Genomic DNA, 19,783 nt, shown 5'->3' with positions numbered 1-19,783 from the left:
AAGAAGGAGGAAAATGTTTTAACAAGGATACAAAAACGCTTCAGCTGATTAGGTGTACTATGATTTATATCCCCACACAAGTTGACATTAAAGCTGAAATCGCTCAATTGTCTTATATATCTTTCCAATCAAGGTTCTATTGATTTTTTTTTTTGCCCCCTCATATATGAAAAAGAGAAAGATTTTTGCGCATTTAAAATATTGGATGCTGACATGATAACAGTGATTGAAAAAGCTCTGTTTGTTTTCCTTTATGCCACACATCAGGATCTCTATTGATTTTGAAGTGTATCTGACGCATTAGCTGAGGTGAAAGGTCAGTCCTGCTAGCATAAAGGTCACAAAAAATTATATGTAGTATATACGTATAATACACTAGATTCAGCGTATTCATGAGAAATAGTCGCAGGTACTGTATATGGAGTATACAGTATATGCATACAGTCGAAGTAGAGCAGAGTGCCAAGCTTGAACACTTTTCCATAAGGAGCTTAGTGACAATCCTCTTCAGTGGAAAAGTCATCTTAGTTCCAGCAGGACAAATAAAGACCTGCCGTACATTCTGTACGTTTACACGGGACTTTCTATCTGCTGGGAGGTAAGAATCTGCTCTCTCTCATATTAGAAGTAACCTAAAAAAAAACATAAAATACGCTAAACTTGCTGGATTTTACTGCAGAAAAGAGAGATTTGGAAACAGGAAATGTGTAAAAATGAATGGAGACCAAAATGTTTCCTTGGTAAAGTAGTTTTGCGGGATTGGTAATGGTACTGGTAATGGTAATGGTAATGGTAATGGTAATGGTAATGGTTTTATTTCATTTGAACATGCATCAGATTACAATTGAATGCATCACATAATCAGTTCACAGTTCCACATGTCCAAAAGGAGTAGGAAGAAGCAAAGCTTATCTGGTACTTTTACAATCAGTAACTGTTATATTTGTTCACTTCCTGCTTTCCATAATACAATTTAAGTTTTTTTTTTGTTTTTTTTTTTGTTTTTTTATGTGAGTAATGTGAGAATAATGTGAGTTTGTAGTAATTGAGTATGGAATTTTAACTTTTTCTGTTGATTTTATTTGTTTGTTTTATAGATTGTCCTCATTAGTGTCATTATTTTTCTGATTAGACATGATATACTGTATTAATACAAATGTTCCGAAGGTAGAAATGCACATTTTATTGCACTCGTTCATTCATTTTATGTTTATTATGTTGTTTTTACTTATTCATAGTAGTTTTGTTTATTCTTTTCGAGTGTGTGTTTGCTCCTGGAATAGCACTGCTGCTCTTTTCCACAGCCAAGAGAAGGATCAGGCTGGACTAGATTAGCAACCACTTATCTCCTAACACACCACCTCACACACACACACACACACAAAATTGCGCCCGCTAGAACAACAATGAAAGCAGATAATATCCATGGCAAGCATATAGTTGTATAAATATGTGTTGTGTGTATGTTGTGCGTTTCCCAGGTGTGTCGGTGATCCAGGGCAGCCATGTGTGACCAAACGTTTGTGGCGGCCACCTTTGGCCCGTGTGAAAACTGCACAAAGCCCAGTCCGCTCCTGAACATCTACATCAAGAGCGAGCCCATCAACTACTGTTCCTTCTGCGTGGAGCAGGTACGCCTGAACGTCTCTCATGGGATATACCAAAACAAAGATTAGACTTTTATCTTTCATCTGAAAAAAAACGCTTGGTTCGACCCTTTTTCTGTTCTTTAGTAATCAGCAGTAGAACATAGCTAAGATTCAGAAAAATATCACATTACACATTACAAAAAAATATGCTTTTTTAACATTATTAGAGCCCTCTAGACATGAAATAACACCCCTATAGTTACCTTTACACTTGCACTTGCACCGCTTATCCTCACAAGGGGGTGCTGGAGCCTATCCCAGCTGTCTTCAGGCGAGAGGCGGAGTACACCCTGAACTGGTAGCCAGCCAATCACAGGGCACATATAGACAAACAACCATTCACACTCACATTCATACCTATGGACAATTTGCTAATTAATGCTAATTAACCTAGCATGTTTTTGGAATGTGGGAGGAAACCGGAGTACCCGGAGAAAACCCACGCATGCACGGGGAGAACATGCAAACTCCACACAGAGATGGAATTGAACTCGGGTTTTCGAGCTGTGAGGCCGGCGTGCTAACCACTCGTCCACCGTGCAGCTCGCAAAATATCAGTTCTCAACCAAATAGGCTTTTTGGTACTCGGTACTTAACTCATTCAATCCCAAGGACATATTTATATATATATTCATGTTGTGGTATAGTTGAAATCAGGGGTGGGCAAATATTTTGACTCGTGGGCCGCATTGAGTTAACAAAATTGTCTGGGGGGCCAGAACATATATTTAACACACACACAATATTTTATGCTTATAATTTTCCTTGAATTATTTGTATAATTTGTGTTCTACTATCAGCTGTATGTTCTCATGTCCCTTTTTTCAGGAGCACTTTAAACATCAGGCATCAAACTATGTCATTTCATTTTACAGTTTTGTTGTTTTTTGTTTTACTACATAAGACATCCGACTTGCAAGTCATGTTACTAGATTGTATGTTAAAAGTTGAAATACTTAGAAAGCAACTGGCAGGGCCGGATTCAAACACTTTGTGGGCCGCATGTGGCCCCCGGGTTGTAGTTTGCCCACCCCTAGTGTAGATATGTTCTCGTTTTTGTTGGGAACTGATATTTCCCTGAAACTTATCTATGTTCTACTGCTGATGACTAAAGAACGGATGCAAGATATCTTTCTTTTGATCCATGAACCGACCTTGAAAAATCCAAAAAAATTAATCCAAAATGGCCGTCACTGAAGGGGTTGTCTTTGGAAAAATTCCTGGGATTTAATGAGTTATTGTTACATATTTATCAATTATTATGCTAACCATTGATGCCAAATTCAATTAAGGTTAGTTCGCATGCCTCACAGCTAGGAGACCCGAGTTCAATTCCACCCTCGGCCATCTCTGTGTGGAGTTTTCTGGGTTTTCTCCGGGTACTCCGGTTTCCTCCCACATTCCAAAAACATGCTAGGTTAATTAGCGACTCCAAATTGTCCATAGGTATGAATGTGAGTGTGAATGGTTGTTTGTCTATATGTGCCCTGTGATTGGCTGGCGACCAGTCCAGGGTGTACCCCGCCTCTCGCCTGAAGACAGCTGGGATAGGCTCCAGCACCCTCATATTTAAAACATGACAGTTATTGTACATTAGATGCAAAACTAAGGGTGAAGTTATTTCTGGTTACAGTTACAATGCTTGTGTGTGTGTATGGTATGAATGTGTGTATAGTGGGGGGGAGGGGCACTCCGAGCGGAAGAGGTCGGGCATGCTGGTTGTGTCACGCACAGCATCATCATCATCATCATCATCATCATCGTCAGTGTTCATAGATGAGGACGCACCATGAGGATGCTGTGAGCGTCCTTCTCATTTTTTACCGTGGTTGTTTGCTTCATGCATGAAGATGGCATGTGAGGGCCTCACGGCTGGAGAAAGTCTGGCGTCGCTGAAGCGGGAAAGTGAGAGTTTGAAGAAGAAGTTGGACGAGGAGAGGAACAAGCTGAGCGATGTGCAGCGTGAGTAGAATACCATTCATTTAACAATAAATGTGTGTATTATTTATTCTCATTATTTATGTTTATGTGTAGTGCATCAGTTGGCAGAGAAGGTGGAGGCGTTGAGCTCTCTGTCGGTGAAGACCAGACGTGTGCTGAAGGGGCACAACAACAAAGTGTTAAATATGGATTGGTGCAAAGACAAGCGACGCCTGGTCAGCTCTTCACAGGTAAACAAAAACACGTAGAACATACCTAAGTCTGCAGTTTGGGTGCTTTATTCTTATTTATTTTACTTTTATTCTACTCAGGATGGAAAAGTCATCGTATGGGATGCCTTCACCCTTAATAAGGTGAGTGTTGTTGACAGAATGGACGTCACAGTGAACCACAAATCCAAGAAAATGTGTTATGGATCAAATGAAATAATGTTTATGATGATGATGGCTTTAAGAGAGAGTAGATGAGCTTGTTCTGTATGGATTTTCTGAGCCTGTTGGTGTCATAATAATCACATTGGAAGAGTCCATTAATGACCATCACACACTTTGGGGCATACAGAGGATTTTTCTCATTTACAGTATGCCTTTATTGCTAACCGTTTTCAAGCTACAGCCATTTGAAATACTTATACCAAAACTAGAGATGTTTGAGATTGGCTTTTTTTGACAAAAAACGATATATTGATATTGCCCAACTCTCAATATCCGATACTGATATCAGCCATACTGATACCAATATGTGTGGAATGAACACATACTATATGTGTTGTATACAGCATTTTTTTATACATCAGTATAACCGATTTTGTATTTTTATGATCATATCCGACCAATAATTATCTGTACCGATATCGGACATCCCTAACCAATACTGAATATTTTCTGGAAAAAAGGTTGATTCAGATTTAAATTTATTACATTTAAATATGCTGGAAATATGTGCTAGCTTTTAGCATGATTGACATATTCAGTTCATTTGGGACTGTACAATATATACGTACAAATATATATCGTCATTTATCTTTCTATTCATTAAATGCAGTAGAAATGGCCATGTTTCAGACAGTTGTAAATGGTGATTAATCGTGATTAATTAGTTGGGAAATCTGCGATTAATCTGATTAAAATTTGTAATCTATCCTAATTTTAAGGAAAATTCATATTAATGTATTCTATTTTTTCAGGGTAATATATAATATTTTGATATATTTTAGCCTGTTTTTATATATTTTTATTACATTTTATTTATATATAATTTAAAAATTTTAATTTTTAATTTTCAGCAATGTTTCATATATTTTGTATTACATTTTATTTATATATAATTTTAAATTTTAAACAGGCTAAATATTTTGATATACATATATTAGCCTGTTTTCATATATTTTTATTACATTTTATTTATATATAATTAAAAAAAATAATTTTGAACAATTGTTCATATATTTTGTATTACATTTTATTTCTATATAATTTAAAATTTTAAACAGGCTAAAATGTATAAAAATATTATATATTACCCAGAAAAAATAGAATCCATTAATATTAATATTCCTTAAAATTAGGATTGATTAAAAATTTTAATCAGATTAATCACAGATTTCCAACTAATTAATCACGATTAATCACCATTTACAACTGTCTGAAACATGCCCATTATTATTATTATTATTATTATTATTATTATTATTATTATTATTATTATTATTATTATTATTATTATTATTATTATTATTATTATTATTATTATTATGCTGCACCCTGTTCTGTCTAGACTGGGCCAGGGAAATAAATGTTAAAAGATGCTTTATCTCTGTGAGTGCACTTAGAGAAGCGCATGAAGATAATCCTCATTAATGCTCCTCATCACGGCTTCATGTTCTTTCTGCAGCTGTGTTAATGACTTAATACCAAAAACATCATCATGTGTTCCAGGAGCATGGCGTGAGCCTGCCGTACACGTGGGTGATGGCGTGTGCCTTCGCCCCCTCAGGTTGTGCTGTAGCATGCGGGTGTGTATCCCCCACGCCTCCAAATATGGCTCCGTATGTTGACAAAAGGAGCGATTTGAACACAGTAGTGTTTCCACAGAGGACTGGACAACAGGTGCTCGGTGATCCCACTTTCTTTGGACCCCAATGAGAACCTGGCGGCAAAGAAGAAGGCCGTGGCGATGCACACCAACTACGTGTCAGGATGCGTCTTCACCAATTCTGATGTGCAGGTGAGCAACTCAGCTTTATTTTATAGCTGAATAAATGTATGTTACTTTTTAACCACTGCTCATTTTTTCATTTTTGCTGTTATTGTTTTTCTTGTTATTTTTTTTCAAAAAACTGTGACTTTATTCCCATAATTTACTTCAATTTTGTAATATCACAACTTTTTCCCAACCAAATATTGCAAAAGTTATTGCAGAAATTATTAAATAACTTTTTTTTAATATTAGTATTGGAACTTATACCAGTGGTGACCAAACTGCGGCCCATGAGCCACATTGTGCCCACCAAGCATCTTAATCTGGCCCACCTGGCATTTCCAAATTTGGAATTTCCAAACAACACAAAGTAACCTTCCCTCTTGAACCATGTGGGCACACAAACAAATTTTACACAATATCATGCCAAAATTATATTTATATCTTTCTGTCGCAAGGTATGCTGGGTCGCTTGCGGTCCTCCTTCTCCCAACATTTTTCATATGTCGCTTTTTTTTTTTTTAATATGTCGAGGAGGTCATCAGAGAAGTAAACAAAGCAGAGTTTGTTTTGGTATCCAGCGTTGTATTGTTCATATTTCATAGCGTTGTTGCAGCTGGACTACCCAGCATGCCTTGCGGCACTTGGAAATAACCGTTTTAAGTTACATGCTAAGTTTAGCGCTTACTTAGTGTTTGATGCGATGTGTTATTTCATTGTAATAATATCATACATTTTAATCATAATTAAATACAACAAAACAATCATGGCGAAACACTATTAACTTTATATGTAATTATACTCAAATAATCAGCTAATTTTACACAGTTTTGTTGTATTTATGGGAAAAAAATATGAATGTAAAAGATTCACATACACGTACACAACATGGCTTCATTAGCTGAGGTCAAAGGTCTTGTTTTTCCACCATGGACAGAGAAGATGTGTGTGTGTCTGTTGGGGGGGGGTCTTAGTGGTTCTCTAGTGGTTGTATTTTTAGACCTTTTATCTAAGAGTGGAGCATGATGGCTTGAGGGCACACACACACACACACAAAGACTCGCAGATGAGGACACCAGTCTCCTTTAGCGCTGGGGGGGGTGAAAAAAGAAATCTATTCATTTTAGAACTACAGTCATGACTTTCTCCATATTTATTTTCACACAAACATGCTGAGGTTCTCATGTCATGGATCATCTCCCATCTGGATTAATCGTGTTTCCTGATAATTGGACCCAGAGCTTCTTCCTGTCTGTGTAAAAAAAAAACAGGAAGTGGTACTTTTCGCACCCTTATAAGTAATCCATCGGGAATTCTCTAATCCGCCAAAGCAGCCGAGGATCGCTGATGGCGTGTCTGCGTCTGCTAAGTGCTCGTCATCTGTTGCTCCTCACACAAACTTGCTAATGTCGCCTTTTTTTTCATATGTGTATGAATATTTTGCAGCTTCACTGTTTTGTCATTGAATGTAGCCGATAATTAGAAAAAAAAATGCATTCAGGAAAGTCATTCAAGTATGTTGTGAATGTAGTATCCTACAATGACCACTAGGTGTCAGTCATGTTACTGTAATGTTTGCTGAGGCACACAAGCACCAGGATTTTATTCAATAATGCCTAATAAAAACAAACGCTACTGTTACTACAGTAGCCCATGCCAAGCTAAAACTCAATTATGAACCCCCCCGATGTCACTTCCTGTCTGCGGCCCCACTCAGCTCCCCTAGCATAAACATATTTACAGTAACACACACAAGCATGAGTCTTATTTAGCTTTTGTTTGGATCTTTTTCTGTTATTATGTCTACTATAGGGTGGCACGGCGGTCGAGTGGTTAGCGCGCAGACCAGGGTTCAATTCCACCCTCGGCCATCTCTGTGTGGAGTTTGAATGTTCTCCCCGTGCATGCGTGGGTTTTCTCCGGATACTCCGTTTTCCTCCCACATTCCAAAAACATGCTAGGTTAATTGGCGACTCCAAATTGTCCATAGGTATGAATGTGAGTGTGAATGGTTGTTTGTCTATATGTGCCCTGTGATTGGCTGGCGACCAGTCCAGGGTGTACCCCGCCTCTCGCCTGAAGACAGCTGGGATAGGCTCCAGAATGTCCACTATAGTAGGTAATGCAAGTGTAAAGGTGACTATAGGGGTGTTATTTCATGTCTAGAGGGCTCTAATAATGTTAAAAAAGCATATTTTTTGTAATGTAGATCACCACAGAAAATAAAAATATACCTTATTTAAAGTAATATAATCACACTAACAATTCACTGCACTGCATTTGCCTTATTGATGTAAAGACGTTATTCATCAAGACTCAATTCCACACTATTTGAATGAATGAATGGTGTGTAGTTTTAACATATACGTATACTGGTCTATGTTTCAGCTCCTGACCAGCAGTGGAGACGGGTCATGCGCTCTGTGGGACATAGAGAGTGGACAGCTCCTGCAGAGCTTCCACGGTCACACTGCTGACGTCTTGTCTCTGGACCTCGCCCCCTCCGAGACGGGAAACACTTTTGTCTCTGGGGTGAGAAAGAGAGAGATAGATAGATAGAGACATGGATAGTGTTATGCTTTGATGTCGCACAATATCTACTGTGTGTGTGTGTGTGTGTGTGTGTGTGTGTGTGTGTGTTGCATCAGGGCTGTGATAAGAAGGCCAACGTGTGGGACATGCGCTCAGGTCAGAACATCCAGTCCTTTGAGAGCCACCAGTCTGACATCAACTGTGTCAAGTGAGTCTCACACATATCACACATGTACAGTGTCAGCGGCAAGTAATAGAAGTGCCCCAGGTTCGATTCCTCCAGCACTCTTCCAGTGTGTCACCAATATATAAAAGTATATTGCCAGTACATAGTCCAACTGCTGTATTTTACACACCACATATATTATATACATTAAATACCTTTTATACACATTTTTTTCCCATGTTCAGTAAAATTAATGAGTATAATCAGACGTTACATTACATTACTGCATTACTCAGCCATGATATATCAGACATAATAAAGTAAAAACAAGTTTTTCTCCCATTTCTTGTGGAAGTGGTAATTTTTTTTTACCTTCTCATTGTCCTACTTCCCCACTCCATTTGAAACACTTACTCAAACTAAGAACAAATAATTTGGAGGTTCACTAGTTAGCTTGGTAACTTCCTATATGCTATCAGTGGTGGCCATATCTTATGTCTGTGCAGCGGTCCTGTGGCCTACGCATCAGTGTTGCACAATGTGGGTGGAAACAAAGAATAATAGAAGTGTAAAGGCGACTATAGGGTTGCTATTACATGCCAAGAGGGCTCTAATAACGCTAAAAGACCTATTTATAATGTCATTAGTATTATTAATTATATTAATATTATTCATATATATATGAATATTATTAATATTAATTTATTCAGATTAATTCACTTATTGCGGTTGGGTCTGGAACCAAATGACAGCGATAAATGAGGGATGACTTGTAATCTGTATTATTCAAATAAGAAAGACTGTTTTGAATTTTCAAGTCTTCAAGTGAGGAGAGCTAACGGTAACTATTCAAATGTCAATTGACCCTAAAGGTCAGGGGTCACAGATGTTGGATTTTGCCCATTTGTGTTGTTTATGTCGTTGTTTAGACATTTTGGCCAAATACATATATAGCTAAGTTTGTGTCAAAGTGAAATATGCTTGAAATGTATCTTTTTTGTAGCTGAGAAAAATAGCTGTAGCGCCCTGCAATCATTAGTAAATGTTGTTAATGTTGCCTAGCAACAAGTAGACATACACACAAGGCTGTGATGTGAGCATGAAGCTGATTGGTGCGTCATCATTTCATTCATGAATGCTATATGGTCATTAAAGTTTCATGTGAAATGACCCCCCCCCCCCCATGTGTTCAGGTACTACCCCAGTGGCGATGCATTCGCTTCTGCTTCTGACGACGCCACAGTGAGTCACATCCTTTTTTTTAATACATTGGAAAACTAAATATAACCTAAAAAACCCTATAAAGCACATTGGAGGAAGTTTACATAATCATCATCATCATTAGCAGCACAGGTGGGAAAGGAATGTGAAACAAGCTAATTCCTCAATTTGTTACCATATTAGTTCACTTCTGCTGTTTGGAATAGCTTGGACAAAAGTATTTGGACACCTGGTGTCCAATGGTAATGGTAATGGTTTTATTTGTTCACTTCCTGCTTTCCATAATACAGTTTGGGTTTTTTTTTGTCCCGTACTGAAGTACGAGGTGATATGACCATCCAATGACATAATGGGTACCATAGTAAGTGTCAATATAGTGATATGTATAGCACATCATGACTGGTTCAAGACTCTTCATCCTTGTATTTAGCAAACATCAACTGCTTGTATTGTTTCTTGAATTGGCTCATCGTTGTGCATTGTTTGAGGTCCTTACTCAATCCATTCCATAGTTTGATTCCACATACTGAAATGCTATGGCTTTTTAACGTAGTCCTAGCATATAAGTGTTTCAAATGTAGTTCTTCCCTGAGATCATATTTCTCCTCTCTTGTAGAGAAGTATTGGATGACATTTTTAGCTAATTGGTTATTTTTAGCCTTATGCATTATTTTAGCTGTTTGAAGATTAATTATATCGGTAAGTATAAGTATTTGTGATTTTAGAAATAAGGAGTTAGTATGTTCTCTGTAGGCGGCATTATGAATTATCCTTACTGACCTTTTTTGCAGTACATTTAGAGAGTGAAGATTGCTTTTATAGTTATTAGCCCATATTTCCACACAATAAGTAAGATATGGTAAAACCAGAGAGCAATAAAGAGTGTGGAGTGATTTCTGATTGAGAACAAAATTTTGCTTTGTTCAATATTGAAATATTTCTGGCCACCTTATGTTGTATATTTGTCATATGAGGTAACAGTAGATAAAAGTAGAACAGTAGAAAAAGTAACTTTTCCCCAAGCGAGTCGGAGCTTGTCTTCCTGCTACTCACTTTTAAGATGATGATCAGTGATGAAGTTATCAAATAACAGCTCAGGATTTCATAATCGAATATGATTATGATTATTGTTGTGTTTCAGTGTCGCTTCTATGACTTACGCGCCGACCGTGAAGTGGCCGTCTATGAGAAAGACAGCATCATCTTCGGAGCCTCCAGCGTGGATTTCTCTTTTAGCGGTATCAATGGACAAACCTGGGGGTCACCATTCGAGTCTTTTGGTTTTGTTTTCACTTCTTCTTCTTCAAACCCCCCCCCCCCCTCCCCCCCCGCCATCTAGGTCGCCTGCTCTTCGCCGGCTATAATGACTACACCATTAATGTGTGGGACGTCCTAAAGGGAAGTCGTGTTTCAGCTCTGTTTGGACACGAGAACCGCATCAGCCGCGTCAGAGTGTCACCTGACGGAACGGCGCTCTGCTCGGCCTCCTGGGACAACACTTTACGGGTGAGTGACACACACAGTATGACTGTCATGTCTGTTCATACTTTAAAACAAGTTAAAGCACATAAATCATGAACAGACATTATTATTTCTGTATATTTTCTTTGTGTTTTTGTCATGCTTTTTTAAAAAAAATTAACACTGTATGTGATTTCTTTCTCCTCTTTCATGCAGATTTGGGCATAGACTCTGCAACTTTGCGGCACTGAAAGTGACAAAATAAGGATAACTGGTAGAAAATGAAGCCAATATAAAATAAAAATATCATGGTAGGGTTGAATTTTTAACTCTTAATTCTGAGTATTTATTAAGCACCAGCATACACCAAACTGAGTCCAAACTGTACATATCCTGTACATAAACAAATAATAAAGCAATAAATAATAATAATAAAATAATAAATAATAATAAACCAAAGCAGACATCAATTTAATCCAAGAAACATGCATCAAAAAGCTTTGACATGGTTTTCTTGTTTGATATTATAATATAATAACATGACATGACAATAAAATTTGACTCTAGACATCCATTTATGGTCCTTTTTTCAGTTTTGTGTTGACGAATTGATTTCAATCATCTGTCACAAGCTGCTGTTCCACACTCCCAATGTAAAGCCTGAAGGTTGTGTTCCTAAACAAACATTTATCCACATTAATAGCGACGTGCTCCTATTTCAGCCAACAACCGCTAACTTGTTGACATGATCCGAGAGGAGAGCCGGCCGCTTTGTTTATGCAATGTTGCCTGAGAACTGAGAATGTCTGTCGCATGGAACGGTGGTTACAGGAGTGGGAAAAGGTTGGACGACCCTCGTCAAGTTTGTGTACAAGCCAAACAAACTAGTCCGAGTGTTCGAGTGCCCAAAGAAAGCATTCACAAGTTGGTGACACGGTGTCTGTGGTTATTTTGGAGCTTGAACACTAGTATAGACAGATTCCAGCCAGGGCGTCCTTTGGTCATCTTAATTATGTGTGCAATGAACAACTTGGATGTGCTTCCTTGCTTCCTCTGAATAAAACAGTGTAAACTGTATGCTAATGAGGCGTTCAAGAGGACCTCTACAGGAATCTGTACTTAAAAATAAATTGTAAGCTATTTTTACGACGCCCTTATTTTGTACCCCACATAGGATGTGCTGTTATTTTGAAGGCCGGAAGTGTGTGTGTTGAGGTGGCTTGATGAAAATAAGTAGAGAGATGAGCGACGACAATAAACATGTCTCCTGCAGTCCTTCTCCTGTGCTTTGTTCCCACTGCTTCTTCACCATTGGAGGCAATCTTAACCTGCTCTGTTACAAAATCAATAAATACCGTTGCAAAAAAGTTTTAAGTACCAGTGCGTTGATTTCGTATTGGAATTAAGAAAAACGAAGATAAAGGTGGCGTCTGTTGTAATGCAACTACCTTGAAATCCAAGGTAGGAACCTGTAAACACAGACTTCAGGGGGAATACTTTAAAGGAGACACATAACAGAAAGTGAGCTAGACCGATGCGTGAGTAATGATGATTGTAACTGCCACTGGACTTTACAATAAACTACAAGTGAGTAAGTATACGGCTCTAACCGTCCTCTAGCTCTTTAAAGTCACGTTTGTAACGATTTAGAGTGAAAAAGCGTCCGCGTTGCTCTTCCGGTTCCTCCCAAGCCTTTCTCCACGCATTAGTGTTCACCAAATATTTATATATAGATAGTAGGGAGATTAAATGTTCCTTTGGGCAATTAATTTTTATGTATTTCGCTTTGGTATAATTTATAAAATGTATATTGTGTAGTATTTTTGGGTTTCTGGGAAGGATTCGTTGGATTTCTTATTAGAAAATGGATTCGGTTTTCGTATGTTTTGGTTTTTGTCCGACCTCACCAGGTTAAATGACGTAAACGGAGGTTCCATTGTAGAAATAAACAATAAACTTAATTTATGATGTTTTTTTTGCGTCACAGGCTCCAAATGAACGAACCCAGTGGCCACAGTTTAGAAGAAAGTTTGGAGTATGAAATGAAGTACTACTGATCCATTACTAGGTTGTCTTATGAGATTATGGAGTATTGATTCTTTTGTTTTTTTCATGTTAGCACAGGTCAAAGGTGAGGCATCCACGTTTCCATTGCGTGACATGACAGCATTGATGGACTGCTTTTCTAGTTTTTATCACAGAAAAACACTTGTTTTCCAATCTCAGACCACCAATAATAATAACATTAGACGCTTTTTACTGTCATTTATTTAATTGAGTCACTATTTCTCGACATGAAATTGAATATTCATAGATGGGAAAGTACCCGGTGTGAGGGACTGGCAGGGGAATGACAAGCGAGATAACGCCAGATGCGCCAAACAATATCATGTGCTTGCTTTCATTTGTTTGACCAAAGAGCAAATATTATAATGCTTTATTCACATTTCCTCATATTCATCACTAAAGCAGAAGCACAGCCTGGAAACCATAGAGGCATGGTATTACAGTCATTCATTCATCATTTTATATAGCAAATAGAAATATAAATAATGCTTACAAATATACAATTATTGTATAAACCAATATTATTGCTATTATTTAAAATAATAGTAATATACTATGCACTGTACTATATACTATAGTATACATATATAATAAGTTACATATTGATGGTGGCAGCATCTCTATAGGGTACAATCACTACAATCACTACAGTGATTAGTGCTCAATAATCACCTTAATCACATCATCAAGGCTACATACAATAGCTAAATTTTTTGATTAGTTGGCGTAAGATAATAGCTAAGTCAGCTGATGTACTCGCTGTTCATCATAGTAACATATATTTCATTTTTGCTATGTTTACTGCATCAGGTTTCTATTGGTTTGTATAAGAGGTTTGTATAAGCCTGTTTTTACGCATGTATTAAGATCAGACATAAGTCGTATCTGGATTGTATGAATTAATATTGTAAATAAATGTTTTTATGTACTTTTCATGGGGAATACAAGTGATGCAATTGGATGTACAGTATATACATACACTATAATTTAGATATATGTTTAAAAAATGGAAGCAGAGAAAAGGAAGAGGTTAAAATGTAAAACATGACATTTATCTGGGAAAAAAAGTCAGTTTCACTGTCTAAACTTTTTTAGGGGGGGAAATATATGTGCTGTTTTTGTCTTTAGTGTCTTTGATGTCGTCATGAAAGTTAGTAACAAAGGGACTTTTGAACTCTTTGATTTGCTTTTTTTTTAAACCGTTGCAGGCGGAGTTAGACAGTCAAAAGGCGAGCCGCTTTGGACCCCAGCATTTAACGTCTCCTTCCGCCGTCCGTCTACTCTGCTGAACAGAGAGCCGTCTGATTATCGCTGGGAGGGTAAGCGCTTTTGTTTCACCTAAACCGTGATGAAATGAATTTTCTTTTATATGTCGTTGCATTTATGTGGCGTTATTTGTGCGTTTGCTGGTGCGAAGAGACCCGAGTGTGCGGTGGCGCCGCTTAGGCAGCCTTGAGTTTAAAGAGTCGGTGTTCCGTTGGAGTGAAGTAGGTCCTTTGTGTCCTCCATTGCTCTGGTAACACATCAACGGCAAACTAGCTGCCGTAGAAGCCGGCGAGCTAAACTCAAGTTCACTGCTTCGAGCCCCGTAATAACCACTTCAAACGACGTTGTCTAACACATTTATATTTTGTGGGGGAGTCGTGTTTGTAATTTAGACGCAATTTTGCCACATTTATCAGCCGGTTTTCGTTAAGACGACCCTTTCAGTTGGCCGGCTAATGCTAACCTAGCTTAACTGTCTTATTCAATTCAACTGGGTACTCGCGGGCCAACGGCGGCCCGGTAATGTCATCACATTACCACGTTAGCATAATTCAAAACTCCAGACTGACCGCCGTTTTTGTAGCTTACTCCTTGTTTATGATAATGTATAGGATATTTTACTACGGTCCTTGCTGTAAGTTCTTAAAAATATCAGAGCACTCATGTCAGCATACAGAGGATCTTTGACTTTTGTAAAGGAGGTCCTTAAAACAGTAGAACACTCCTGTTGTATAGGCGATCTTTGAATAGTGTTTTTGCAGTAGGTGCATGAAAACAGCATCTTTCCAGTCTTAGAGAGCACTGATTCTCAACCGGTGAGTCATGACCCACTTTTGGTGCGTTTTCAGTGGGCTTTGTAGTCTTTCAAAACAAAAAAAAAACTAGTAGAAAGAACCAATGTCTGTGATGCCTGGTGACTTGGTCAAGCTGGAGCGGCTGGGGTGTGACATTGAGTTTGGACTTGAAGTGCATGTCTGGCCGACACACAGCTGCAAATATTTGCTACTCTGCTGTAGAAGAGCTAGCCATAAAAAGACAGCTCTCACTGATGCTGTGTTGCATGGGGGGATTCCGCCCACAATCAAGACTACCAGGTACAGTACGGCGGGTCTGGGAGGCGATTCATGCCATCTCCAGGCAGACGGGTGGTCTACAGAAGAAATGGGCCTTTTATTATTACTATTATTGGGTGTTGAATCAACTTTGAGCAGGCATAAAATCCCTTTATGCATGTAATGTTTTAGCTTCTAAGTTTAAATGGGTTTATCATGGGGCTTTGATTAAGATTAAGATATGCCTTTATTCGTCCCTCAGTGGGGAAATTTGTATTGCACAGCAGCAAGAGTGCAGAGTCAGTTAAGCAGTACAAAATACACAATATAGAAAAATAAACAATATAAACAACCCAAGTATTAACAAAATCAACAGTTTTTCCAGAGTCATATCCTGGTGCATATTCAGTACTGGGCGGCACGGCGGTCTAGTGGCTAGCACGCAGACCTCACAGCTAGGAGACCAGGGTTCAATTCCACACTCTGCCATCTCTGTGTGGAGTTTGCATGTTCTCCCCGTGCATGCGTGGGTTTTCTCCGGGTACTGCGGTTTCCTCCCACACTCCAAAAACATGCTAGGTTAATTGGTGACTCCAAATTGTCCATAGGTATGAATGTGAGTGTGAATGGTTGTTTGTCTATATGTGCCCTGTGATTGGCTGCCGACCAGTCCAGGGTGTACCCCGCCTCTCGCCCGAAGACAGCTGGGATAGGCTCCAGCAACCCCCGCGACCCTCGTGAGGAAAAGCGGTAGAAAATGAATGAATGAATATTCAGTACTTCCTCTTTAGTTCCCTAGAAGTGTGTTTGTTAGTCAATGCATTATGGTCTTGTTTGCAGAAAATGTCGTGCGGGCTGTGGAAAGAGACACTGGCCCTGGCCGAGGACTACCTGGCCCTGTGCTGCACCAGCGCCCGCTCGGCCCCTCCGTCACCACCTCCCAGCGAATCAGCCGCCGCTATGAGGCGTGTGGCCCAGGATATGGAGGCGCAGAACAAGGCTCGCTTCCAGACCCTGGCTCAGACCTTCCTCAGACAGTGCGGGCCGGACCTGTGCTCCAGCCTCAGGAAGGTGATGGTCGAGCTGGTGGGTGATGGACTCTTGAACTGGGGGAGGGTGGTGTCCCTCTTCGCCTTTACCGGGGTGCTGGCCAGGATGCTGCAGGAGCAAAAAGAGCCGAAGGAGCAGAAGGAGACCGCCGCCAAGCCGGGGCTGGACCTCAGACAGGAGCCTGAAATGTGCCGGAGGCTGGCAGAGACGATCGCTGATTTCCTGGGAGGGGAGAAGAAAGACTGGCTGCTGGAGAACGGTGAATGGGTTAGTGCTACTCCCGTTTATTCTGTACTACTAACTACTACTACTTCTACTGCATGGGAACTACTCACTAGGGGCACTTTCACATTTGAGAATAGGCTCAAATGTAAATGTGTGTGGGTCAGTTTCTGAAGGTTTACAGTGGTTTAAGTGTTAAAAAGGCCCAGAGGGACTTAAGACTTAAAAGTGAAAGTCAATGAAGCGTCTTGACATTGGAAAGCACCTACTTTGATCATGTTCACACTTTCTATTTCACTGTGTAAGCAGACACTTGCATATAATGAGGTCAGCAACCCACTTCACTGTTTCCCCGAATTTCCCGGGGCGGGGAGGGGGGGTGTTTGTCACTCTGGTTTTATTTGACATTTTTTTTGTCTTCATGGTGAGACAGATTACCAGACATCTTGTTGAGCCACAGCTTGTTGTTTAGTGTTCTTACTTGGAGGGGGGGGTCTATTTCTGAACAGAGACGCTTCATAAATAGCCTTTTCTAGGAGCAGTTGACTGTCTGCTTTTATGAATGGACACACACATTAGCACGCAGAGTTGGCAGCTGCTCTCAACTGACACAAAAAGCTCAGCCAACTGGAGTTAGCGGCAACGGCCAAGTCGATGTTGTCATGATAGAAAGTTGTAGCGAGACAAAGCAGCAGCTGTGTACGGAACACCTGGACGTGACGGCAGGTGTACTCCAGCTGCCTGCCGTGACCTCACTGACGCAATCTATCTTCATATTTGAACCTGCGCTTTTGTGCAAAACACACAACATTTGTGGACATTTTTGCACAACTTGTTCAGACTTTCTGGCAGCCAACGTGCTGTTGGGGTTATTGTGACATTGCAGACGTCAGCACAGCGTGACCACTGGATGTGGAAATACCCCTCAGAGGCATCCTTGCTCATTTCCTCTCCCAAATATTGACACTCAACAATATTTCAAGTTCAACTCAACCATTGCCTGTAAAAAAAAAAAAAACAATGTTACTCAAATAAAGTTAGTATATTGTCATAATCAGGAAAAGTCATTGTGACATTTGAAGTGTGTACAGTTGGGGCAAGGTAAATGTTTGTTACCAGAAAACATTGTGAAAATAACTCTCAATATTATGAAAATGAGTAAAATTGCAGCAAAGTTATGTTACAAGTCTATTTATTATGATTCTATGAGAAAAGTTGTAATCACACAAGAAAAAAAAATGTCAAGTCTTGAGGTAAAATTGTCAAAATTGTTGTACATATTTAAGCTAATGCAATCTAAAAATAAATATAGCATTGAATGTTTTGGGGTAAATGGTCTCAGGGTGATTCTCCTGGAAAGGGTGCCAGCACTGCCAAGGTGAATGAGGCACAGGCAGCGTTTTGCAGCTATAATAACCATATCTATAAAACACCATCTGATGTCAATATTTTTATATAATAATATCTAATAGATGGCCTGTTGATCAGAGCATCCTTACTTCAGAACGTTTGTGGTTTATTTCTGTTTTTTTTTCAGACAATTCAGACAATAACTGTCTAGCTGCCATGAAATACATATATTTTCTTGAATCTTTTTCTCTAAAAATTAAAAAAGTGATACTATTTTTAAATATGTAAATTGGTTAGAAAATATATCTGCTTGCTATGGTAATCCCTTTCAGGAGAAAGCCCTCAACCGTTGCTCTTTCTATTAGGAACTTAACGGCGCCCTCTGGTGGTAACTGGCAAGTAGTGAAAGCAGGACGTCTCCCTGGATAGACTTTATTTATATCATAGTTTGCTCATTGGTCAGGTTTGTGTGTAAAAGTGCTTTCATGCTCACTGATTGGCCTCGTTGTGTTTTTGCAGGAGGGTTTCCGCAAGTTCTGCAGCAGCAGAGAGGCCAGTCAAGACTTGTCCATGAAGACGGCGTTGTTCGCCGCGGCTGGTGTCGGCCTCGCCGGCCTCACCTTTCTGCTCGTACGCTAGCCACACACACACTTGTTTTCTTTCTTTGTTCTCTCGAACCTAACATCAACATGCTGCAGAATCAAGCTGCTCCTCGAAAGGGCCGAATGTTTCCAGGCGCACACTCAACTCTCACGGTGGTCTCCTACCCCCCCCCCCCCCCTTCGATTGTACAACTGATCTCAATGCCTTCGCACGTGTTGGCGTGCCTGACGCACGACGCAGCGTGTATGTAAACACTTTGATTGGTGAAGCCTCCCTCAGCGTTTTGTTTGCTTTTAAACTTGAGCTGCCTTTTTTTTTTAGTCATAGCTTCACTTCTTGATCTGAGTTGTGCTCTACAATGTATAAATTAATATATTAATATATTATATTTATAAGAAAGGAAACTGGCCCCCTTTTTTCTTGTTTTCTAAACCAACCTGCGGTGAATTGACTTGATTCTTTTGTCTTGTGTGTTTCCGTGTGTCTCGCCTGGTCAGCAGAGCTGACGACCACACGACGATGGTGCTATTTGTTGTGAAATGTACCTTTTTTCTTTTTCTTTTTCTTCCTACGACTCCAGGGACCAATCGGATAACAGTTGCTATGGCAACACCGCCCCCAAAACAGACTTGTTATATTTTTACATTGTTTTTGTTCTATTTATTTGACACGGTTTTATAATAAAAGTGATGATAAAAGCGGCATTTTGTTGCTTTGCCAGAAGTATTGTTGTTGTTGTTACTGACGCTGACATCACAGCTCACAGCTTCAACGTATGTAGCTTGTACTCACCGCGGGAACATTTCCCTTTATTTTTTAAGACCTTTTATATGTAGATTATATATTTCAGGTTGGAAAATAGTCTTTTTTTTTTTTTTTTACTTTCCCCCCCCCCCAACAGTGCTACTACAGTTTGATAGCTACAGCTACATGGCAAAGAAATAAAAGTGGCATTATAACCGCTACTGCCCACCTAGTACACTACAAAGAAAAACTACAAAGAC

The 19,783-nt window shown here is 39.4% G+C and overlaps 2 protein-coding genes across 5 annotated transcripts; both read left to right on the top strand.

Annotated features, from left to right (window-relative positions):
• Positions 1-487: 487 nt before the first annotated feature.
• Positions 488-12,441, top strand: gnb5b (guanine nucleotide binding protein (G protein), beta 5b). 2 transcript variants are annotated; one of them, XM_058089322.2, is made up of 13 exons: positions 488-598; positions 1,482-1,631; positions 3,500-3,611; positions 3,684-3,820; positions 3,902-3,943; positions 5,528-5,604; positions 5,684-5,816; positions 8,178-8,321; positions 8,438-8,529; positions 9,681-9,729; positions 10,850-10,946; positions 11,048-11,214; positions 11,386-12,441. In XM_058089322.2, exons 2-13 carry the CDS (start codon positions 1,506-1,508, stop codon positions 11,395-11,397), a joined length of 1,188 nt encoding a protein of 395 aa, XP_057945305.1. In that variant the 5' UTR covers positions 488-598; positions 1,482-1,505; the 3' UTR covers positions 11,398-12,441. The 2 variants fall into 2 exon arrangements, with proteins under 2 accessions (XP_057945305.1, XP_078651678.1); XM_078795552.1 differs by having other exon boundaries at positions 503-595; positions 1,480-1,631.
• A 222-nt stretch (positions 12,442-12,663) lies between these two features.
• Positions 12,664-19,502, top strand: bcl2l10 (BCL2 like 10). 3 transcript variants are annotated; one of them, XM_058089323.2, is made up of 3 exons: positions 12,664-12,756; positions 16,395-16,871; positions 18,696-19,502. In XM_058089323.2, the coding sequence occupies exons 1-3, from the start codon at positions 12,715-12,717 to the stop codon at positions 18,813-18,815; spliced, it is 639 nt and encodes a 212-aa protein (XP_057945306.2). In that variant the 5' UTR covers positions 12,664-12,714; the 3' UTR covers positions 18,816-19,502. The 3 variants fall into 3 exon arrangements, with proteins under 3 accessions (XP_057945306.2, XP_078651679.1, XP_057945310.2); XM_078795553.1 differs by lacking the exon at positions 12,664-12,756 and adding an exon at positions 14,441-14,555; XM_058089327.2 differs by lacking the exon at positions 12,664-12,756 and adding an exon at positions 14,593-15,317.
• Positions 19,503-19,783: the final 281 nt, after the last annotated feature.

Source organism: Doryrhamphus excisus, linkage group LG13, assembly GCF_037039965.1.
Source record: "Doryrhamphus excisus strain RoL-2023G ecotype Guam linkage group LG13, RoL_Dexc_Guam_v1.1, whole genome shotgun sequence".
Lineage (NCBI taxonomy): Eukaryota > Metazoa > Chordata > Actinopteri > Syngnathiformes > Syngnathidae > Doryrhamphus > Doryrhamphus excisus.
Note: the sequence above shows the minus strand (reverse complement) of the source record. Positions and strands in the feature narration are given on the sequence as shown.

Excerpts from the sequence above, each read along its gene's own strand:
- gnb5b (XM_058089322.2), top strand. The coding sequence starts at position 1,506 with ATGTGTGACCAAACGTTTGTGGCGGCCACCTTTGGCCCGTGTGAAAAC. Across the intron at positions 3,821-3,901 it reads GCCTGGTCAGCTCTTCACAG|GATGGAAAAGTCATCGTATG; the intron begins GTAAACAAAAAC and ends TATTCTACTCAG. Across the intron at positions 9,730-10,849 it reads CTGCTTCTGACGACGCCACA|TGTCGCTTCTATGACTTACG; the intron begins GTGAGTCACATC and ends GTTGTGTTTCAG.
- bcl2l10 (XM_058089323.2), top strand. The coding sequence starts at position 12,715 with ATGATGATTGTAACTGCCACTGGACTTTACAATAAACTACAA. Across the intron at positions 12,757-16,394 it reads GACTTTACAATAAACTACAA|AAAATGTCGTGCGGGCTGTG; the intron begins GTGAGTAAGTAT and ends TCTTGTTTGCAG. Across the intron at positions 16,872-18,695 it reads TGCTGGAGAACGGTGAATGG|GAGGGTTTCCGCAAGTTCTG; the intron begins GTTAGTGCTACT and ends GTGTTTTTGCAG.